General features: G+C 50.5%; 7 protein-coding genes across 7 annotated transcripts; 3 read left to right on the top strand and 4 right to left on the bottom strand.

The window, feature by feature from the left end:
- Window positions 1–533: 533 nt before the first annotated feature.
- BJY04DRAFT_181639 (general stress protein) lies at window positions 534–1140 on the top strand. Its single transcript, XM_073710221.1, has 2 exons — window positions 534–807; window positions 866–1140. The coding sequence occupies exons 1-2, from the start codon at window positions 682–684 to the stop codon at window positions 986–988; spliced, it is 249 nt and encodes an 82-aa protein (XP_073574445.1). The 5' UTR covers window positions 534–681; the 3' UTR covers window positions 989–1140.
- Window positions 1141–1687: 547 nt separating this feature from the next.
- On the bottom strand, window positions 1688–2523 carry BJY04DRAFT_215094 (uncharacterized protein; the record flags this gene model as incomplete). The annotated part of the gene is made up of 4 exons (XM_073715411.1): window positions 1688–1957; window positions 2059–2133; window positions 2212–2388; window positions 2446–2523. 4 exons carry the CDS (start codon window positions 2521–2523, stop codon window positions 1688–1690), a joined length of 600 nt encoding a protein of 199 aa, XP_073574444.1.
- An 85-nt stretch (window positions 2524–2608) lies between these two features.
- Window positions 2609–4397, bottom strand: BJY04DRAFT_168407 (uncharacterized protein). The gene is made up of 3 exons (XM_073709161.1): window positions 3952–4397; window positions 3235–3882; window positions 2609–3177 (listed from the first exon to the last, which is right to left on the bottom strand). The coding sequence occupies exons 1-3, from the start codon at window positions 4240–4242 to the stop codon at window positions 2695–2697; spliced, it is 1422 nt and encodes a 473-aa protein (XP_073574443.1). The 5' UTR covers window positions 4243–4397; the 3' UTR covers window positions 2609–2694.
- A 1314-nt stretch (window positions 4398–5711) lies between these two features.
- BJY04DRAFT_215092 (uncharacterized protein) lies at window positions 5712–12882 on the bottom strand (the record flags this gene model as incomplete). Its single annotated transcript, XM_073715410.1, has 8 exons — window positions 5712–6101; window positions 6951–7678; window positions 7727–8379; window positions 8427–10940; window positions 10985–11771; window positions 11821–12300; window positions 12352–12544; window positions 12592–12882. The coding sequence occupies 8 exons, from the start codon at window positions 12880–12882 to the stop codon at window positions 5712–5714; spliced, it is 6036 nt and encodes a 2011-aa protein (XP_073574442.1).
- A 195-nt stretch (window positions 12883–13077) lies between these two features.
- Window positions 13078–13856, top strand: BJY04DRAFT_181632 (putative C2H2 finger domain protein). The gene is made up of 3 exons (XM_073710220.1): window positions 13078–13348; window positions 13406–13471; window positions 13524–13856. Exons 1-3 carry the CDS (start codon window positions 13096–13098, stop codon window positions 13682–13684), a joined length of 480 nt encoding a protein of 159 aa, XP_073574441.1. The 5' UTR covers window positions 13078–13095; the 3' UTR covers window positions 13685–13856.
- Window positions 13857–14031: 175 nt separating this feature from the next.
- Window positions 14032–15010, top strand: BJY04DRAFT_215090 (oxidoreductase, 2OG-Fe(II) oxygenase family; the record flags this gene model as incomplete). The annotated part of the gene is made up of 2 exons (XM_073715409.1): window positions 14032–14372; window positions 14446–15010. 2 exons carry the CDS (start codon window positions 14032–14034, stop codon window positions 15008–15010), a joined length of 906 nt encoding a protein of 301 aa, XP_073574440.1.
- Window positions 15011–15276: 266 nt separating this feature from the next.
- BJY04DRAFT_232995 (putative C6 transcription factor (Mut3)) lies at window positions 15277–18902 on the bottom strand (the record flags this gene model as incomplete). Its single annotated transcript, XM_073719857.1, has 4 exons — window positions 18240–18902; window positions 17390–18188; window positions 16731–17342; window positions 15277–16681 (listed from the first exon to the last, which is right to left on the bottom strand). The coding sequence occupies exons 1-4, from the start codon at window positions 18523–18525 to the stop codon at window positions 15277–15279; spliced, it is 3102 nt and encodes a 1033-aa protein (XP_073574439.1). The 5' UTR covers window positions 18526–18902.

Here is an 18902-nt window from a genome sequence, read left to right as displayed (position 1 = left end):
GATGCGTCTACTTACTATCATGCTTAAATCAGTGATCGCCTTACTCAATTTTCAGACCAGTTCTAAATGGTTAATGAGCTGCAATCGCGCTGGCAAGGTGAAATGTTATTCGGTGCTCGATGAAACTCGATCGATTCTGTACCTAATGGTGGTCAGGATGACGTGAATCGCCTCAACATTGGATCATCAACTCCACACTTCGAGACAGCCATTCAACCCCAGCAGAATGTCGAGTCTCTTTCATTTTCGAAATCGAATGCTGTAGCCCAATTCAATGAATTCGTAGCTCGACCCCGCATTCCTCAACCCAGGCTCCGGACTGAGCTATCACCTTCTGCCAGCACTTCCACCTACGAAAACCTACATCCAAGCCCATACCCCAACCCTGACCTCAACAACCCACAATGACACCCCCATGATGTCCTTTTCCTTCACTCATCACATCCCCTCCCGAGTCTCATCGACTACCCCTCTCCTAACGCATAACAATGATCTCACCCCCCATCAGCACGACATCACCACCAACCCACGGACTCAAAGAAACCTATAAGTACCGGTCCTACTCACCCCATACCGAAACATTTCAACCAAGCAATACCACCTCTACAACCACAAGCACAAACCTCCAATCTTCCACCGTTTCCCTCAAACCAAACCAAGAACCACTTCCCATCCTTCACAATGGCCCACAACGAGAACCCCGGAAACTTCGCCAACCGCTCCCACGAGGAGGTCAAGAACATCGCCCGCAAGGGCGGCCAGAGCAGCCACAGCGGCGGCTTTGCTAGCATGGATGCTGAGAAGCAGGTATATAAGCCCTTCCACCTCCCCCCTCAAAACTGAGATGCTAATGGATTGATTGCAGCGCAACATCGCCTCCCAAGGCGGGCAAGCCTCCTCCGGCTCCTTCCAGCCCGGCGACGAGCGTGCGAAGGAGGCTGGACGTAAGGGTGGAAAGGCCACTGGGGCCTCCCAGCCTGAGGAATAGATGGTTTGTTATTTTATGATCGATATGACTATGGATATGGATATGAATAGCGCCGTGCGCTTGTGTATTATATTTCGATTGATGATTTGGGGAGTGTACGATAACTATTTGTAACAAGCACAAGATAGGCTTGTGAGTTATGTATCTACTAGGCCGTTGCAGTATACAGGCAACCGGTGGAATGAGATACCATGAAAGATTCTTTTGTTGAAATAGGTCGTGGTTACTGTCCAAGTGAATGGTACAGCATAGCGCGCACTAAGTCACTCACTAGAGACTACGATGAACACCGCCCTGCCAAATTGCCAAATTGTCATGGCTAGTATCAGCTACCCTGGAATTAGTAAAGGAACGGGTTTTGTATTCAGCAGTGAGTGCTTGCTTGAGCGTCTTGCTGTCATGATACAATTTTTGCGAGACATCTGTGTATAGATAATTACTTCAAGTATGGAAGTGGCAATGGGAGCTAGGCATCTATGGAGGGTTGTTCATAACACACTTTCTGGAAGGTAATGGGAGACCACAGGAAGAAATGGTCGTCGTCACATTCCATACCGGAACGATGAAGCACTTGAAGAAAGCTAAGCTGCAGATGATCTGTTAGAATAAAAGCTAGAGCGCTCGGAAAAGCGCCAGGCAGCGTCTCAATCTCTGTTATACTACCGTGGATGCTATATCTCAAGTGGGGACTGAGACACTTCAAATACCAGCTCTTCCACGAGACAACCAAGCGAGAATCCTGGTGGCGTTATATGCCGACGCAAGCACGACGACGACCACGAACAGTGTAAACGGAGCAGCAACCTGCCAAAACAATGCCTGGCTTAGCTCCAAATCCCGAATGTCGGCGGTGTTCATGCCCAGATAGCTAGAGACAAATGATAGAGGGAGAAAGATGGTTGACACGATGGTGAAGATTAGGATGGCCTTGCCGTGGTCTTCCTGGATGATGTCGACGCGTTGGACAAGCTTTGCCACGAAGTCAACATCTTTGAGGTTTTTTTTTTTTTTTTTTTTTTTTTTTTTTTTTTTGGTGTAGTAGCAGAAATAACCCTGGAAAGAGTACGTACCTGCATTTCCAGTTCGTCAACGCGATCCTTTAGCTCTGTAAACACATCAAACCGCTCATGCAACATATCGTGTACCTATTGTAGAGTATTGCGCGTCGAGGTGTTGGTTATCAAGTCATGATTAGGCGTGCTCGAAAAAAGGGTTTCAAATACCCACGCATCGCCTGAAGAAGAGGCGCCGGAAATGTCATCGTCTTTTATGCTTTCGCAGAAGTAGCGGAGCATGCCTTCCTGGTGCTCAATATTACCCAGGACGATTCCCAGCTCCTCGCGTAGTAGATTGATATCCAGGAGAAGATTCTTACTAGGTCTGCTTCGCGCTTGGAGTTGCTGGGGAGGTGAGATAAAGCAATCACCGGGTGCACGTAACAGTATTGAAAAACTTACCAGTTGTGTTGTGTATGTTGTGTATATATTCTCGAGGTCCAGGTCAGGAAGGGTCTCAGATGTCGAATGCCCTCGCATTGTGGATTGTAGAAGGAGCGCGACAAGCCTCCCACAGTCCACCCCATTGTAGGTAAGATTCCTTTCCTCTGAATGGTATATAGCACTGCACTCCACTGCGGCTTGATCAAGGTAGGCTAGTACCTGGTCAATGTGGCGATTCAAATGGCTGTAAAAGCTCTTCTGCCCGCTCTAAAGCGCGCTGCCATAATCGGACAACTTGGACGCCGTGCTACTTGATGAGTCGGATTGTGTCATAGAAATGGCATCACCCTCCAACGCAATGTTCTCTTCGGGCTCGGATATCTCAGTGGATTTGGCTAATACCTCGGGGCCTTCCTCTTCAGTTTCTTCTTCAATAGTGGTTGGTCTGCGTTGTAGTAGTCCTTGTCTATATGGTCGGTCCCGAGACTCCCCGTCTTCGTATTCTATATAGGTATCATTATGGTCATTCTGAAAAGCCTGCACCAATCGGAGAGCCTCTGCTGATGAGTCTGCAAGCAGCACAATGGTCTGGACAAATGCGTTGACCATTGAAGGCGTCATATAGAAAGCTTTTGAGCCCGAAAGTCCATGACGAAGATTGAGAGCTCCATGCACTAACTGTTCAAAAGGAATCGATAGCATCTCACACTGGAAGGAGAAAACAGGCAAACGAGAGGGAAGGCGGAATGTCTGTCAGGTATCGTTGCTTAAGCAAGCGGTTCAGCTTCTGGGTCAAAGGTCACATACCTGGATTATAATAAATAGGCTAGCCCAAGCCTTCCCCTTCACAACGCACCTGTACTCGTTATCAATGAATTGGTCAATAAAATTACCGACAGATGATATCAGGGCGGGAACCAGAGAGGCCATGTGGCTGTGTGAAGGAAGAGCAGCTTGAATGCTTCTCAGTTCGTTCTCAACATCTTGTCTGCTCTTTAGAAAGAGATTGTTGTAGTTCTTAGCTGACGGAAGTTCGGAGTTGAAGAGAATGTCATAATGAACCTGGGCTACTAAGGCTGCCATGCGTTGTGTACCCGTGGCGTCTTTGGATAGAGTTTCTGGGCGAAAGCTACGGCTCTTGCGTGGCAGCCCTTCCTTAATCGGCCACTCAAAGATGGGGGAAGTTTCGAGGTTGACGATAGTCTTTCCACCATTTGGCCGCTGGTGCAAACCGCTCAATGTAGAGCTGAAGAAGTGGGGAACAGCCTCAGCCTGTGCTTTTGCCGCTTCAGTAACGTAAGAAGGCGGGGTGTAATAGGGTTCTTCTATGTCGGTCAGCCTCTTGCACGGGATAGTCTTAGTCTCCTGTATAGCATGCAGCCTCTTTGTGTGATTGTACAATATTCGTTTGTCCAGAGAGGTAAGAGATCGCAGGATCGTAACTGATAGCTCGGCCTGCGGTGCAAAAGCCCATTTCGAATCAGTACTCAGAAGGAAAACAAAGCTCGGAGTAATGGTACTGACCTCTGCTGTAGGGGTGTTCCACTTATGTGGAATTTTGTACGCATCAAGAGTTTTCGGGTCGAGCTGTCTGGTGTCGACCCTGATTTTCACTGACGAGTGTTGGCTTGGATCACCCTCTAGCTGGATCAGGGATGGTAGCCTGGGAGATCTATTAGTGGAATTGATAGGCAGAGCCTGAATGTGTAGAGGCTTGTCCAGTGACATGGAGCAGCCAATGAGTGACGGCCATGCCAGGGCGTTAATCGTGCTTCCATCACTTTCCAGAGTATACTCTAGCTCTCCAGGTGCCATTATCCGTTGGAGTGCCGCCTTCAGGGTCGAGCAGACTCGATATACAAATTCCTCGGTGCTAAGATTACTCGACTGAGCCTGTGATTAAACCGCGCGCGGTGAGATCCACTTACAAACCACCCTGTACATTCTTTGACATCGAGGTAGAAAATGAAACCGGTATCCATAGTGATGCGGATAGTCGGAGGGAAGGAATGACGACCGATAGTCCGAGTAGATATCAGTGAGCTTTCGCAGTCGTAAAGAGGCGACGAGGAGCATGTCGCGATGAATCCTATGGACCATTAGTGAAAGTACTATGCTCGGTGGCGTTAGCACACCGTACGATCACCGATGGTCAGCACCCATAATTCAGGGACATGGATCACCTCGGAAATATGTGGGTGTAGGCGTCGGACTGCTTGCTGCTGTTCGCGGTCAAGGGATGAATTCAAATAGTATGCCGACTGGATCAAGGGCTGGGTTGGATGAGCTCTTGCCCCGTGAGAAACACCCCATCCCCCGGGACTCTGCAGCAGAAAATAGGGGATCACGAGGAAGTTAATAGCGCCGTTACTCTTGTCGCCAAACATCGGGGAGTTTTCCAATGTCCATATTATCCCTGAACGAAATCGCTTTCCTTTATAGCATAAGCTTTCCTTATTCAATGCCCTACGATCGATGAGATCCGCACTGTGTTCCAGGTCCGCGAGATTGGATGAACAGGCTGCCTGAAGCGCACAGAGCTAGTACATGCAGCGATGCATTATCAGTACGTATGAATGAATGGGGCTTGGGTGGGGGATAGAAACCACGAAGTCGCGAACCTCCACCCCATGGGACATGTGCCTAATCGGCAGAGAGTTAGCCATCCATTAGACTTTCTAGACCTCGCTGTGCCCACATCCAGTGCAGGCATCCTGGGTCTCGAGACTCTTGTCCACTGAGAGTAACACTAACTCCCAAAAGAGCACGGTCCTCTAAGGGACTCGGAGTCTTTTCCTGAAACGTGGCCTCGATCCTCAACAATGTGTGCTCCTTGATCATGGAAGGTTCAGACCGCGGCGGCGGTAGAGTCAAGTCGAGATTGGAGCTTTCGGCTTGTTGAAACGAGGACATGTTGTAATTGGACTCATCCACTGCTGACTTCTAGCTTAGGATTCTGAGCGATCGATGGCCGGTAACGATGGAGAGTCAAAGGGATGAGAGAAGGAGGGGGAGAGGGGTGGATAGGTAGTCTGTCAGCTCAGGTGATTCTGATTTGACCGGCTCCTGCCTTTACGTACGCCAACTGGCATGCAAGTACAATTGATTCAGATCACTATCCAAGATCTTTCTGACCTTTTCTCACCAGCCGGGACACAGTCCTCGAAGATGGTCGTCCCGAGGCCTGTTCCAGCATCCTTTTCTGTTTCAGACGCCGCGTGTGCGCAAATAGCTCCTCCTGAGTGTCCTCTGATATCCATTGTTTAATGATAATGTAGTTTCTATCAGGCTGCTCGACCATGATCGTTATACAGCACATCAGGGACACAAGCATGAGAGGTACGTACTTCGTCCCATTCCCATAGGATGTGATATGCGTGGAGTGTTTCCGGGAGCAAATGCTTTCGATGGATTCTGATCCACTCTGCCCTCTGTGGCTCTGTCGCTTTAGACCGATCGTACTTATAGTCTATAAATTTGAGTCTGTGGTCCTCGAAGCTCCCATCTTCGAATCCCAAAGGCTTGTGACTCTGCCGTTCGAGTTGATCCTGTTTGTCGAGAACCGACTTGATATGCTCTGGCGTATAGCCGGCGGCATTGAACTCCTCAATGAGAGACTTGATCAGGTGTTTCTGGTCTTCTTCATCCATCGCACCTGAAGTAAAGACTTTAAGCTTGGTCAATAGTATAGCTTCTATCTTTGAGATGGACGAAGGACAGAGATCTCGCCAGTATGAGCCTGTCCTTTACCTAAGCCTGAATTCCGCCAGTTGCTCCTTCTCTTGGGTGACACGCCACTTGTCTCTATCACAAAGCCCAAGGACAACGGCAGCCAAGTCAATAGAGCTGACAGACACTGAGGAGACACGTCAAGACTCATTCTAACTCGCAGCAGCAAAAGAACCAACCATCATGCCTGGCTAACCGCCAGCCTCGTCCGTTCGATTCCGCTGCGTAACCCATTGGCAGTCTCAGCCCAAACCGCAATGTCAGCAGACCCCGAGGAATGCAATAATTGGCTATTATACTCTTTTCACCATCTCCGCGGACCCTGTTATGCGGCAGACCAAGGGCATAAGCACGATGACCAGCGCAGCAAGCACTGAACATGTCATGCATTAGAGTCTAGACAAGAGGCTAGCATTATGACGATACTACATCGTGATTCGGGACTGAGTTGCTCGAATGAATGCGTACAAGATAAGACTCTTGTTCCATGATTATTTGCTGACACTGAACAGAGCTATCAACCCATTGCGAGTTTCTATCGTAAGGAGGCGCACCGCCTATAATGCACGTGGGAAACAGCTTATGCTTGCTATCAGACAAGCGAGCTGAAAGAGTGTCAAACAATCATAGTCCAGAAGGTTTTAGACAAATATTAGATAGAGATCATAGCGTGTACTCTGTCAATCTGTTTTACAGCTCTTCTTATGCGTCTTCCAATCCTGCTTCTGGTGCTCAACTCCACAATACGCGACTCTTCGGCACCGGGTACATCGTCGCCCAGGCTGTCCACATACAATACAGACAATCTCTTCCTCTGGAAGGCCTACTGCTGGCGTATCGGGTGCGAATACCGAGGCTGTAGGAGTGGGCTTGCGATCTGAAGCGGAGGTATCCTCTGGAACCGGTACGGACGGTATTTGAGCCTGAGTCTGAACCTCGACGTTAGGCTCGCCTTTATCACCGAAACCAGCATCAGGTTGTAATTGCTGGACCTGCGGCTTTTCCTGCAGTTGACCTGTGACCACTCCAGTCTCTTGAACCAGGAGAGGATACACATTATCGAGGTTATTTTTCTCTGCCAGCGAAGTGATCGGCCTTGTTGAAACCTCCGCAACATCCACAGAAATCAACACCGGTTTCACCACCTCTTCGCCGTTCTCTTCGCTCATGGCGCGGTCGTCATCAAAATGTAAAACCACGACGTAGTCTTTCGTTATGCCGTTCCGATCACGACGGAGTACTTTCATATTATTATGTGGTAGTCTCCCGTGTGGCGGCAGAGGTACAATGCTCCTCTTCATGAATATTGTGTGGTCAGGCCGAACTAAATGGGGTATAATTCCGACAGCGTGTCGGCTCGTTCTGTCTATGGCTGCAAACTGAATGGTATCGGTCTTCATCAGACTAGTCGGTTGTGGTTCGCCTGCGCCTAGACGATCGTAGTATCCGGGCTTGCCGGTTCGCGATGGATGGCCATAGATGTGTTTGCCAGGTCCGAACTTGAACTCATCATATTTGCAATCTGTGCGACTGGTCAGTGTTTTATTTCATGACAATGAGGCCAACCTACCAGTAATATGATACGCCTCATATGGCGCCTGGTCAAAGTTGAGAAGCTTCGTGACCGTTTCCGTTGTAGCATCAGTATACACAAACAAGGAAGTCCATAGCAGCCTCTTCTCGGATGGATGGAAGACGGCTGAACAAGAGCCCATAGAGAGAGTGTCACCTCCCTTTGTAGAAATATTCGAGCATATTGGATTGTCTGGCTTATCGATCTCAAATAGAATCACGATATTAGAGATTTCCCCTCTTCGTCCAAAAAGCCCAGGCGCACGAGTACCCGCCGTGACCGCAAAAGCAATATATTCTCCGTCTGCACTGAACGAAATTTGCCAGGCATTGAATGTGCGCCTCGCCACGATATCCGGGTGGATCTTGGCTGGGTCGAAAATCTTATACTCCGATATAAAACCTGTCTCGAGGTCGTAAACAGTATTGAAGAGAGCGATGCGATCACCTGCGGGATGAAAGGCCACGTCTAAGCGGCGGTATTGTGGACGACTGAGCATACTCCTGTGAGCTGGGGTGAGCTCGAGAGCCTGTTTACGGAGCAGTTGCAGGCTGTCATGCAGATCCCAGATGAATACGCGGACGTCAACTCTTTGTGGAATGTCCCGTTCCACGTAGTCCATTAGATCCATGTATCGACCTCTTGTGCCACTGCAGCACGTTAGCCATTTAGCTAATAGTACGGGAAGAGGTCTTACCTGTAAGTTATCTGGAGACAACCTAACTTCCTGTTGTTATCAAAGAAGCGAGTATAGGTTTTAATGCTTGAATTGGATGCAGGAGGCGCTGTACCAAGACTTACTCGGCTAGCGGGTGGCGGGACCGTAGATCTCGTGGCCAGCGGTTTTACAGCTGGCTTAGAAGCTGGGTTTGCAGCTGGCTCGGGGCTTGGTGCGCCTGTAGATCCTCCCGGTACAGAGCTAGGAAGCAGGTTCCTCTGTTTTGAGGTAAGTGTACAGATATACTTGTCCGCATTTGAGTACCCAACGGACAAAACAAACGAGCCATCAGGGAGACGGATTGTTTTGTCTGAAAATAGATAAGTCGCACTGGATGATAGTGAAAGCTCTGTACTAGGGGCGAACAGTTGCGACAGCCACCATCGTTGATCGGAGGGCTTTATAGGAAAGTCGATATCAGGTTCGATGTAGAGGTCGCTAGCTTCACCACCAACCATCCAGTTGAAAATTGAGTAGACCTGGTTGCAGTGCCTATCAGGGCGAATTGGTATCAGTCCTTGCGGCACGAATTTGTGAGAGCCGTGCTGCACCCATTCAGACCACGACTGCCAGCCGCGCAGATTGAATTTAACTTCATCATACCTCCGCTCCTCAATTCCAGATAGAAGTGACTGACTGGTGTTGGTTACAGTGTCCACGGCAACCAGCCGCGCCTGCTTTTCCTGTGACGGCAAGTTGGTTCTGGATTCGGTAAGCCATAGAATGACAGATCTGCCTGTCCTGCCAACAGCGTTGATCTCGCATATCCAGCCGGGGAAATCATGTCTGCATCCATTCGAGCCATCTATATCGACCGACTCGAGGGTGGAATGATTTCTGACCATGAAGATGTGCCGCCCATCGGGGGTGAAAGTACACTGATTCACGTTCCGCTGTGACACGATATTTTCCAGATACTCTGGTTGTGATAGAGATGCTCCAGTTCTTATATTAAAAACCTTACCGGGAATGAACAAGCTCATAGTTGATCCCACTTTTCCAAATGCAATTGCCGATCGAGAACCCCAGAAGGGTGCAAAGTCGCTTTGCCCGACAAATCCCTTGAATACATATTGACCGTAGCCAGGAATGTCGGAGGTCCAGGGAGCAGGAACTAATGCTTCTTCTGCAGGGCTCTCGAGGTTTCGTAATTGCCACAACCAAACGGAGATTGTCGACTTCTCCAGCGTCTCTCGTTTGTGCAGTCCCCGAACAGACATCACAGTGGCGACAGCCATGTAATTCCCGTCAGGACTGAAAGCCACAGTGTGTAATCCCATTTGGTAGTCATTCGATGACTTGTATATCATAGGATGGCCATAGACAACCCTCTTATACTGTCGTTTGGTCGTTGGATTCTCGCAATAGATGGCATAAGCGAGAAATCTACTCTCAGCGACGTACCAGGTGAAATGCAGACGGAGGTTTCCCGACGGATGAAGAACGTACCCTTCTTCCTCATCAACTAGGATATCAAAGGCATCTCCCTGGTCTAGAGGATCATTGTATCCTGGCAATTTGACCTGTGGCGTTGCAACATTTCCAGTTAAACCAGTGCCGAAGTGACGATGAAAAAAAGATCCCTCTCTGCCAAACTTCTTAACGGTAGATCGCAGCTCAAAGGGCGACTCTCTCAAGACAGACTCCCAGAAGCGTGCAAGATCCACCAACTCTTTCAGCCATTGTCGCAAATCATCCAGGGACTCATGGGCAAACTCGAGCCGGCGGAGCCATGAATTGATCTGTGTTGAGAGGATCTGGATGTGATCGACGGAGTTTGCGAGGGTGATTGAGATCTCTAACCAACTCAACCCTTGGGTCGACTTGGCCAGGTTGAGCATCAAATCTAGAACCATCTTCGCTGTGTCCTCGGTGGTGCTGGAGTTGACTACATGCCTCCACCAGTTGCTTGCAGCATATTCGAGCAAAGGATATGAGCTGACTTCCGCAGGTGTGATTGCTGCTAATGTTTTTGATTTGGAAATGCGATCACGGAATGTCAGCACTGAGAGATAGGACAGACACTTCTTTGCCATCATAGAATGCGCCCTTTTCTGGTCGATAAAGTAGCGACGAACGTCTTCAGGGGAAGAGCCTTTCTTAGAGGAATCCAAGAGGAAGTTGGCTACTGTCGAGTGAACTAGACGAACCACACCTTCGTCACCAATGGACAGTAGAGGCCCACAGGCATCAATAATCTCGTCAGTATTGGCCGGGATATTATCAATACTCAGCTCCAATTCTCCGACCTCGAGTGCCAGCGCAGAGCATAGCTCGGCAACGCTCAGTGGTCGCCTGCCACCTACAACCCACTGGAGTAGATCCTCAGCCAGAACACGATCCTCTTCAGCGTAGGAGTTGATCTTAGACAGAATCTGCCCATAAAGATCCGCCACACCGCTTGGTAGATTGCGAAGGGCGGCACGTAGTATGCGGTCAGTTTGAACGCGAAGCGTTTGAAGCCTCTTGACCTGCATTGTTGCCCAAAGGAATCTAGAAAATATTAGCATAGCCTACCAAAAGGTCTGCGAACTCACTCTCCAGAGCTGCTTGAAACAAGAGCGTCGATGATCTCTTCCTTCAATTTGGGATCTGTGGTTCTAATCTTCTTTTCCTTGCACGCAGCCTCCACTCGAGCGGCGACGACTTGCCGAATGTCATCCTTCGTGAGAGATTCTGTTATCTCAAATTGCGGGTGCGAAAAGAAGAAGCGTTTGATATCTGGCTCTGGGCGACTGAGAACTAGCAGCTTCATGACAGGGGACACCTGCACCAGTAGAGCGAGAAGGAGTTGAAGAACATCCGCAGCATCTGGGAGTTCGTCCAGACCATCAATTACCACGTAGACTCCCGAGAAATCCGGTACAAGCTGAGCAAAGGCTTCTCTCAAGTCAGACAATGTGGCATGGACGGCTGAACGATCAGTGTAAATTTGGTTGAGCGGCTCGAGTTCCTTGTCTTGATTGAGCAGTTGTGCCACAAGTGCCCGTAGCATTGCAGCTTCCGGCTGTTCCAAAGCACTGTTCGAGTCAAAGAAGAAGTAGCACACGGCGTATTGGGTTGTTTGTTGCACATTATGCCGAGTGTAGTAATCTCGGAGCCCCTCGAGAATTGTCGCTGCAAGGACTGTCTTGCCTGTGCCAGGAGCGCCATAGATCCATAGGGTATCACGCTTCCAATTCTTATTCTGTATCCATGCGGCATATTCGGGCTGTTGGAAGATCCAAACGAGAGTGTTCTGCTCTCGTTGACGCGTCATCCGGGTCAATGTACTCTCGTAGTCTGACGGGTTCAGCCACCGCAGTACGGAGCCAGAATGGAGACCTGATCAATCGTTAATAATGCATCAACGACGGAGTACTTGTTGACTCACCCTGTAGCTGACTCTCGACCACGGTCCGGTGTGCTTGCTGAGTTTTTGCCTCTTGCACCACTCCGTCTCGAGATTTCTGGGCAGTAATCCGCTCCACCAAGGCCTCATTCCTTTCCTGGCCTTGGTCCTCGATCTCTTTGCGTAGATCTTCTCTTGCTGCTTCTGCACGCTGCCTCTCTGCTAAGGAGTCTTTGCGTTCAGCGGCCGCTGCAGCCCTCTCCTCACCTGCTTTTCTTCTCTCTTCTTCGGCCGCTTGACGTTCTCGAAGAGCGTGCTGTCTCTCCTCCTGGGCTTGCTTTCGCTCTTCAGTCGCTGCGCTTCTGGCAGCCTCAGCCAGTTGCCGCTCCTGCCTCGCATTCTTCTCCATGGCGGCAATTGCAACCGCCTGCAACTCACTACGGTGGTTTTGGTAATTTCTCAAAATCTGGGAGTAGTCATGCTCAAACGGCTTGACGATGGTTCGAAATATCAAGTCTCTTGCTAAGCTCTCACTGTTAGAATCATTTCCCAGTAGGTCTGGTGTTGACCTACGCTTCTTCTTCAAAAACCTGACTGCCCGAGTGAAGAATTGAACTAGATTGGTGTAGAGATGTACGACCGCAAGCTGGACAACATCTGACGTTTTGAAGATTTCCTCGTACTCCTCAACAACTGGAAAGAATTGTCCAAACTCCTCGAACATTTCGCCCAGCTTCTCAAGATAGCTGGCATATTGCAGTGCTCCCTAGCCTGACTTAACATTTATCCACGAATGGGACACAAACAACGAACCTGCAACAAGAGCTTGAGACTACCCCATACCAGCGACGACGGCGAGGGATCGAACTGAGTCAGGGAATCCACAACGGGTGAGAACCGAGCGATAGTCTGTAGACATGGCGATAACTTCTGTGAGAACCCCGCAGAGCTAGACGAGGATAGAAACTTCTTGTTCGCATCCTCTGTGATTTGAAAGACTTCAGAGGGGGATGCAGGAGTGATGCCCGCGGGGAGGCCTGCGGTCTGGGCAAAATCGCGGAGGGCATTTGTCAACGCCTGGTCGAGCCCGCTTGGGGAACTCATCGTCGACCATGGGTGTTAGATTATTGAATCGGTGGTGGTGTTGCATTGATAATTAGGCCGAGAATTAGCCTCTTTAGCTCCCTCGCTTGAGCCTCGTCTGCATGCAACAAGCACTGCCACCCGCTAGAGTCTTGACCTCGTATCCAGCCGGCCACTACCTTACTCTTATACAGGAATCTTTGCCAGTTCAACAATAAATCACAGAGATACAAGATGTTTCAACCCCAAACAACGCCGTCAGTCAAGAAACAAGACCCCAAGCCATTAGATAAGTCCGACGACAACAAAGTCCTCGAGATCGTCACTCACAGTCTCTATCGCGATGGTCTAGCTCCTGGTGGCTATGTCCTCCGCGAAGTCTTTGACGGCCTCGACAGGCGACATCTGCCTTTTCCGAATTGGCGCTGCAATGAATGCCACCATGAGTTCCCGACTGCAGCTCTGCGTGATTCCCACGAGGCGACTCGTATGTATTAATATGTCCATTAAAGCTCAGTCTCACCCACTGACTTTTGCCCGATAGACTGGCACGTATCTAAGGAGCGCTCACTAGGCATGTCAGTCATGGGTCACGAAGCCATGCTCAACCGTGTGTTAATATCTGGCGACCTGAAAATGCATGTTCAGCTGATATAACCTAGGAGTCCCACCGGCATCACGACAGACTGTGTTAGATGAGTTCATCAAGTCCCCGCGGCGATACAAGCATGACGGTCTTCCACCAGCACCTGAGGTCTTTCGTGTCCCTTATGAGGGGAGCGAGGAGGCGAGCAGCCTCAACAGATCTTCTGCAAAGGGTTGAATGTCTTATAGATAGTATGACCCCCTCGCAGGGACTATTAATCCACATTGTTAGGCGCAAAAAGGACCTTGTTGAGGCGGCAAAGACAATGGTGAAGCTGATCTAGAGATGTGCCGTATACATCGATCACTCAGCGGAGCCCTCCATCATTATCTATAGATTTTGGTAGCCATAACACTCTAGCAAGGGGAGACCTAGATTCGATGATATCCAAAATGTGAAGCGAGAGACAATAAATAGAGACATTGATCACGTGAGCTTATCAGATGCAGCTAACGACCAGGATCCCCAGAGCTGCGAATCACATGCCAGCCTCATGTTTCTGCAGTTGCAGCTACACCTGCACCATGCCCTCCTTCCTCCCCTCCTTCTCCCTCTCCACCATCTTCTACCTCATCCCCCTCTACTTCCTCGTCATCGCCCCAGCCCTGCGCCAGCTCTTTCCCGCCGACCCTAACACAATCATCCACAATGCCTCCTACAACCCGGACTACGACGATCACGACACCGACACCGGCATCCCAGCCAACCTAAACCTCGACGCAATCGCCCTCGAAGACCCCGAACCACCGCAATGCGACGAATCCAACAATAAATACAAAATACACATCTTCTCCCACACGCCCTTGATAATGTACATCGAGGACTTCCTATCCCAAACCGAAGCCGATTACCTAGTGAACATCAGGTACGCCCTCCTCCTCCCCCCCACCTCCTCCCCTCTCATTCCCAACCCAAGCTAATAATCACTGAACAACCAGTCTCCCCATCTACACCCCCTCCCCAATCTACACCTCCAGCACCTCCAACAAAACCGACAAAACCAAACGCGACTCCCAGCGCGCCCTGCTCCCACGCACAGACCCCATAAAATGCATCGAGGCCCGCGCCCGCGCTTTCCAGGGCCACAAACCACACCTCTACATCGAACGTCTCTGGACGCAACGATATAATATCTCAGGCCACTACACGCACCACTATGACTGGGCGAGTAACTCCAAGGCGCGCGGGGCGGGCAGGCTGAGTACGTTTATGGTTTATGTCGATGATAAGGGGTTGAAGGGGGGTGGGACGAATTTTCCGTATCTGCGGAAGCCGAGGGGTGAGAGGTGGTGTTCTTTTATTGAGTGCGGTGGTGAGAGTGAGAGTCAAAGTCAGGGGGTGACGTTTAAGCCGATTAAGGGGAATGCGATCTTTTGGATGAATCTGAGGGCTGATGGGAGTGGGTACCCGGAGACGTGGCATGCGAGTTTGCCCGTGGAGGAGGGCGAGAAGGTGGGGATGAATATTTGGAGTTGGTATCAGCCGCCGAGGGGGTTTGTGTAGGTTTTGGATTTGATTTAGAGTGTACTATATCGGAGTTGGAGTTTCGGGGTTTGAAGATTACGGCTATCCAGATGAAGGTAAGAAATAGATTAAAATAGAATGCGTTGATATTTTTGGTATACCTATTCCAGAACGCCGGATATCACCCAAACCAGTCCAAGTCCATGCATACATATAATCATTATCAATATGTTCGTCAACATACCCAACCGCAACATTACAACCATTACAACACTCCCCCAGTAAAACCTCCACCTGCAACTTCACTACCCAATATTCATCCACTGCGTCCAGTCATCATTTCCAAGCCCCGTCTTCGTGTCCGGATTCCCAAAAATATCATCCAGCGGTACACCAGGAAGATCAAGCCCAGCGCCCAAGCCAAAGGTATTCTCATCCAAGCCCATACCGAAATCCTGAGCAGCATTCGCATTCGCATTCGCATTCTGCGGCATCGCCGGCATATTCGAGTTGTCAGGGACAAAGTTCGGCTGCTGGTCAATTCCATACCCCTGCCAGATGAAGTTCTGGTTCGGAATGGACACCAGGTCTGGTGAGTTAACGGCTTCGATTGGTGTTGAGCCGTGGGAGGCCGGTGAGTGGTGTTGTGAGCCGGAGAGGCGGCCGGAGAGAGCGGCAGACATGCTTGATTGCGGTGTGGAGGCTTGGGGTTGGAAGAGAGGGAAGCCGGAGAAAGAGTCGAGGGGTGGGCGGTTGATGTTCATGTTGTTTTGGTCGGAGGTGATGGGGATGTTGGAGCTGAATGGGGCTGATGTGTTGGATCCGTCGAAGCGGAAGTGGTCGTCTTCGAGCGTGGACATGGGTTGCGTGGGGTAGGCGAAGGGGTCGTCCGACGGGAACATAATGGGCATCAGGTCAGGGAAGCCGGTGGTATTTGGTAGCTGTTGAGGGTTAAATTGATTCGGCGTTTCCCGAATCGGCAACGACTGGGGCATCACAGGTGTAGCAGATGGCTGTGGTGGAGTCGAGATCGCACTCTGCGGCTCAGGCTGAACCCAGGACTGGCGGTTAGAGCGCGGTTTCGCTGGTGATCGAGGGGCGTGATTGTCATCGAAGCTCTTTGGAGTGTGGCTACCATCAAGTTTCGATGGACGGGTGAGAAGTTGAATAGGGAATGTGCTTGCACGCTGTGGTGGTCCTGGCTCAGGCATAGGTGCCTCTGAGACTGGTGCTGGGGCATTAGAAGGTGCCGGGCGTTTCAGGTTGACTTGCGTTTTGGAGCCTTGTCGGTTTTTGAGCAACTCCGGAAGGTTCTTGAAGAGGCAGTTGAGACTTTGCGAGCACCGATCAGCAGCAAGACTCTTCTTCGCTAATCCGGCGAGCGTGTTTTTGCCTTCCATGGCATCCTTCAAAACTCCGTCTTTTGCCGTTGGCGAGTCGGGGTTCTCGAGAACGAAGAAAAGCAGTGACAGAATGGCAAAGTATGTGGTGTACATGGTGAACCAGAAAGACCCATTGAGGAGTCCTTTCTTGTGCATTCCGGTGGTGATGTGAACGATGTTTCGAGAGACACTGACACAGGCAGCCGCACAGGCATACGACCGTCGGTCTACACCTCGAGCTTGCGAGCCGCTAGAAACGTAGTGGAGGAACGGTCGATACATGACCATTTGTGCGTGCGCGTAGCTGATACGAAGAAGTTGTCGGATGCTATAATACATATTAGCCAGGATCTTTCAGATTTCAAGGGGGGGCTTACCGTTCGATTTGCGGAGAGACCTCTGTCCCGGGTCGCAAGGCTGCAGGAAGCTCCTCCATCCAGGTTTGAAGATCACGCTCAATCTCTCTGATCTTAGAATGGCTGACGACATATTTCTGATCCGACTTGCTCCGGTGCTGCGCGGTCTTGAGCGGGTAGATATATTTCACAATCTTCAATATAATATTGGAAAGCCCAGTGTGAGCATTAGCGCCAATCATTGCATGAATGCGACCCTCCGGCGTCGGCAAGATTCCATTATCGGTAATAAACTCTCCATCAATCGGTAAAGGGGCTTCTTGATCGATGTCGTCATCGCTCAGCATCTGCGGCAGACCCAACAGGGTACTAACGTAGACATCCATCTTCCGGATCGCCCAGAAAACGCGTCGACGCATTTCCCGTTCAATTGGATTGAAGTTGGTAGTCACCGAACGATGTAAACCCAGTCGCAAGGCGGAGCGCAATGCAATTCCGATGTATGAGTAGCAGGTGCTGAGTTTGGCAGATGACTGCAGGAAAAGGACCATGAAGCAGATTGCTTGAAGGGACGATAGATCGCGGCAGTCGGTAATTTCGAGCAGCTGTCGGCCAGCTTTGAAGTATTGAAATCTAACACCGTTAGCAAAAAAAACCAATCTCAAGGTAAGCGGACGTACCCCTGGCCGATAGCACTTTCATAACCCGACAAGTCAAGAGTTCCAGCCCCGTCGTCGGAGAATAAGCAACCAACCGCCATCACAATGTACAGCAGCGGTAGGAATGAGTTCTCATCATTGGTGAACTGCTCCGGAGGCAGATCGTAGATCCGATCGAGCATGCCATAGAACAATGGCTCGTGCACGAAGCGGATGAGCGAACAAGCATCCTCAAAAGCATTGTGACACAAACGTCGTGCAACATCCCGGGGAGGCAGATCGTGGGTCGGAGGCAGGGATGAGTCTTGTGGGGATTCGGACATGGATTTGGGGCTCTCGAGGTAATGCTGCAAGGCGGGGCGTGTACGCAAGGGGATCTCCGAAGACCCTGGCTGCGAAACTCCAAGCTGCTTCCGGAGCCGACGGAGGAATATAATGCCAGAGGTATGCCCGTGGTAATCCCAGTGCCCTTGGTCATCTAGATCCAGACTTCCAGATTTGTCGACCATTGATTCCAACAAGGACTCGTCCCCTGCTGGGTCCGGACCCGGAGCTTCCGCGGCATTATTCGTCTCCGGCTGTGGCGGCGGTGCTTGCGGTGCTTGTGGTGGTGCCTGCGGTGGCTGCTGGAATTTTTCCCGCTTGATCGCGTGGAGCAATTGTTCGGTTGCATGGACATCGAATTGTGGGTCGTCGAGGTTCAGGTCTGGAAGAACGACGTGGAGGAGGGCTTCGGCTTTGTGTAAGCGGTTTTCGAGCGCTTCGACGTATTGCGGTGCGGGGTTACGGCGGCGATTCGACGGCTGGTCGTACGTGCAATCTAAAAAGAAGAGTGAGTGAAGTCCAAATATCGCGCAATTATCAAGCTCACCATAGCTGTAGACGGTGCAATGGGTGCAGGGCTGCTTCCCGTCGCATTTGATTTTTTTGCGCCGGCACTCATCACAAGCTCTAGTAACTCGGCGCCGCTTCTGCATGGGAAGCGGGGGTTTCACCTGCTTGGCGTCGGGCGCAGCATTATCGCCAGCAGGATCTTGGGACAGACTGTTTGAGGGGGTAGCAGAGAAATCACCCTCATCTTGGTAGAAGGCAGATTCTGGGGAGGGGTCGTCCTCGCCCGCGTTCTCGGCGAGAAAAGGCGCGGACGGAGCTGCCATCAGGTTGATCGTGCTGATCACGCACCATACAAGCTGTCAACGATAGAAACAAAATATCGATCGCAACCAAATGCGAAATGGTCGATTGATTACAGGGGTAGAAAGAGACGGCGCAGCGAGTCAACGCTATCGCACCTCCACGGGCGTGGACTGGCGGCTCCTACCGACTCATGGAAGGCACCAGTTCGGGGTGAGGGATAAACGCCGAAAGAGAGATTTGCGACACCTCTCTTTCCAGAGCTCCGTGAGCGATAAATCGAACTGGCAAGGGTAGAGAGAGCTTGAAGAAGATAAATCGCAGGAAAATGTCCGTCTGACGCAGGGTAGGATGAGTCAAGGATACTAAGCAGGAAAAAAGTACGGAGTCGGGGATCGGT

This window comes from Aspergillus karnatakaensis, assembly GCF_047715665.1.
Source record: "Aspergillus karnatakaensis strain CBS 102800 unplaced genomic scaffold BJY04scaffold_9, whole genome shotgun sequence".
NCBI lineage: Eukaryota > Fungi > Ascomycota > Eurotiomycetes > Eurotiales > Aspergillaceae > Aspergillus > Aspergillus karnatakaensis.
The sequence above is the reverse complement of the archived record's forward strand: the minus strand, read 5'-3'. Positions and strand labels throughout refer to the sequence as shown.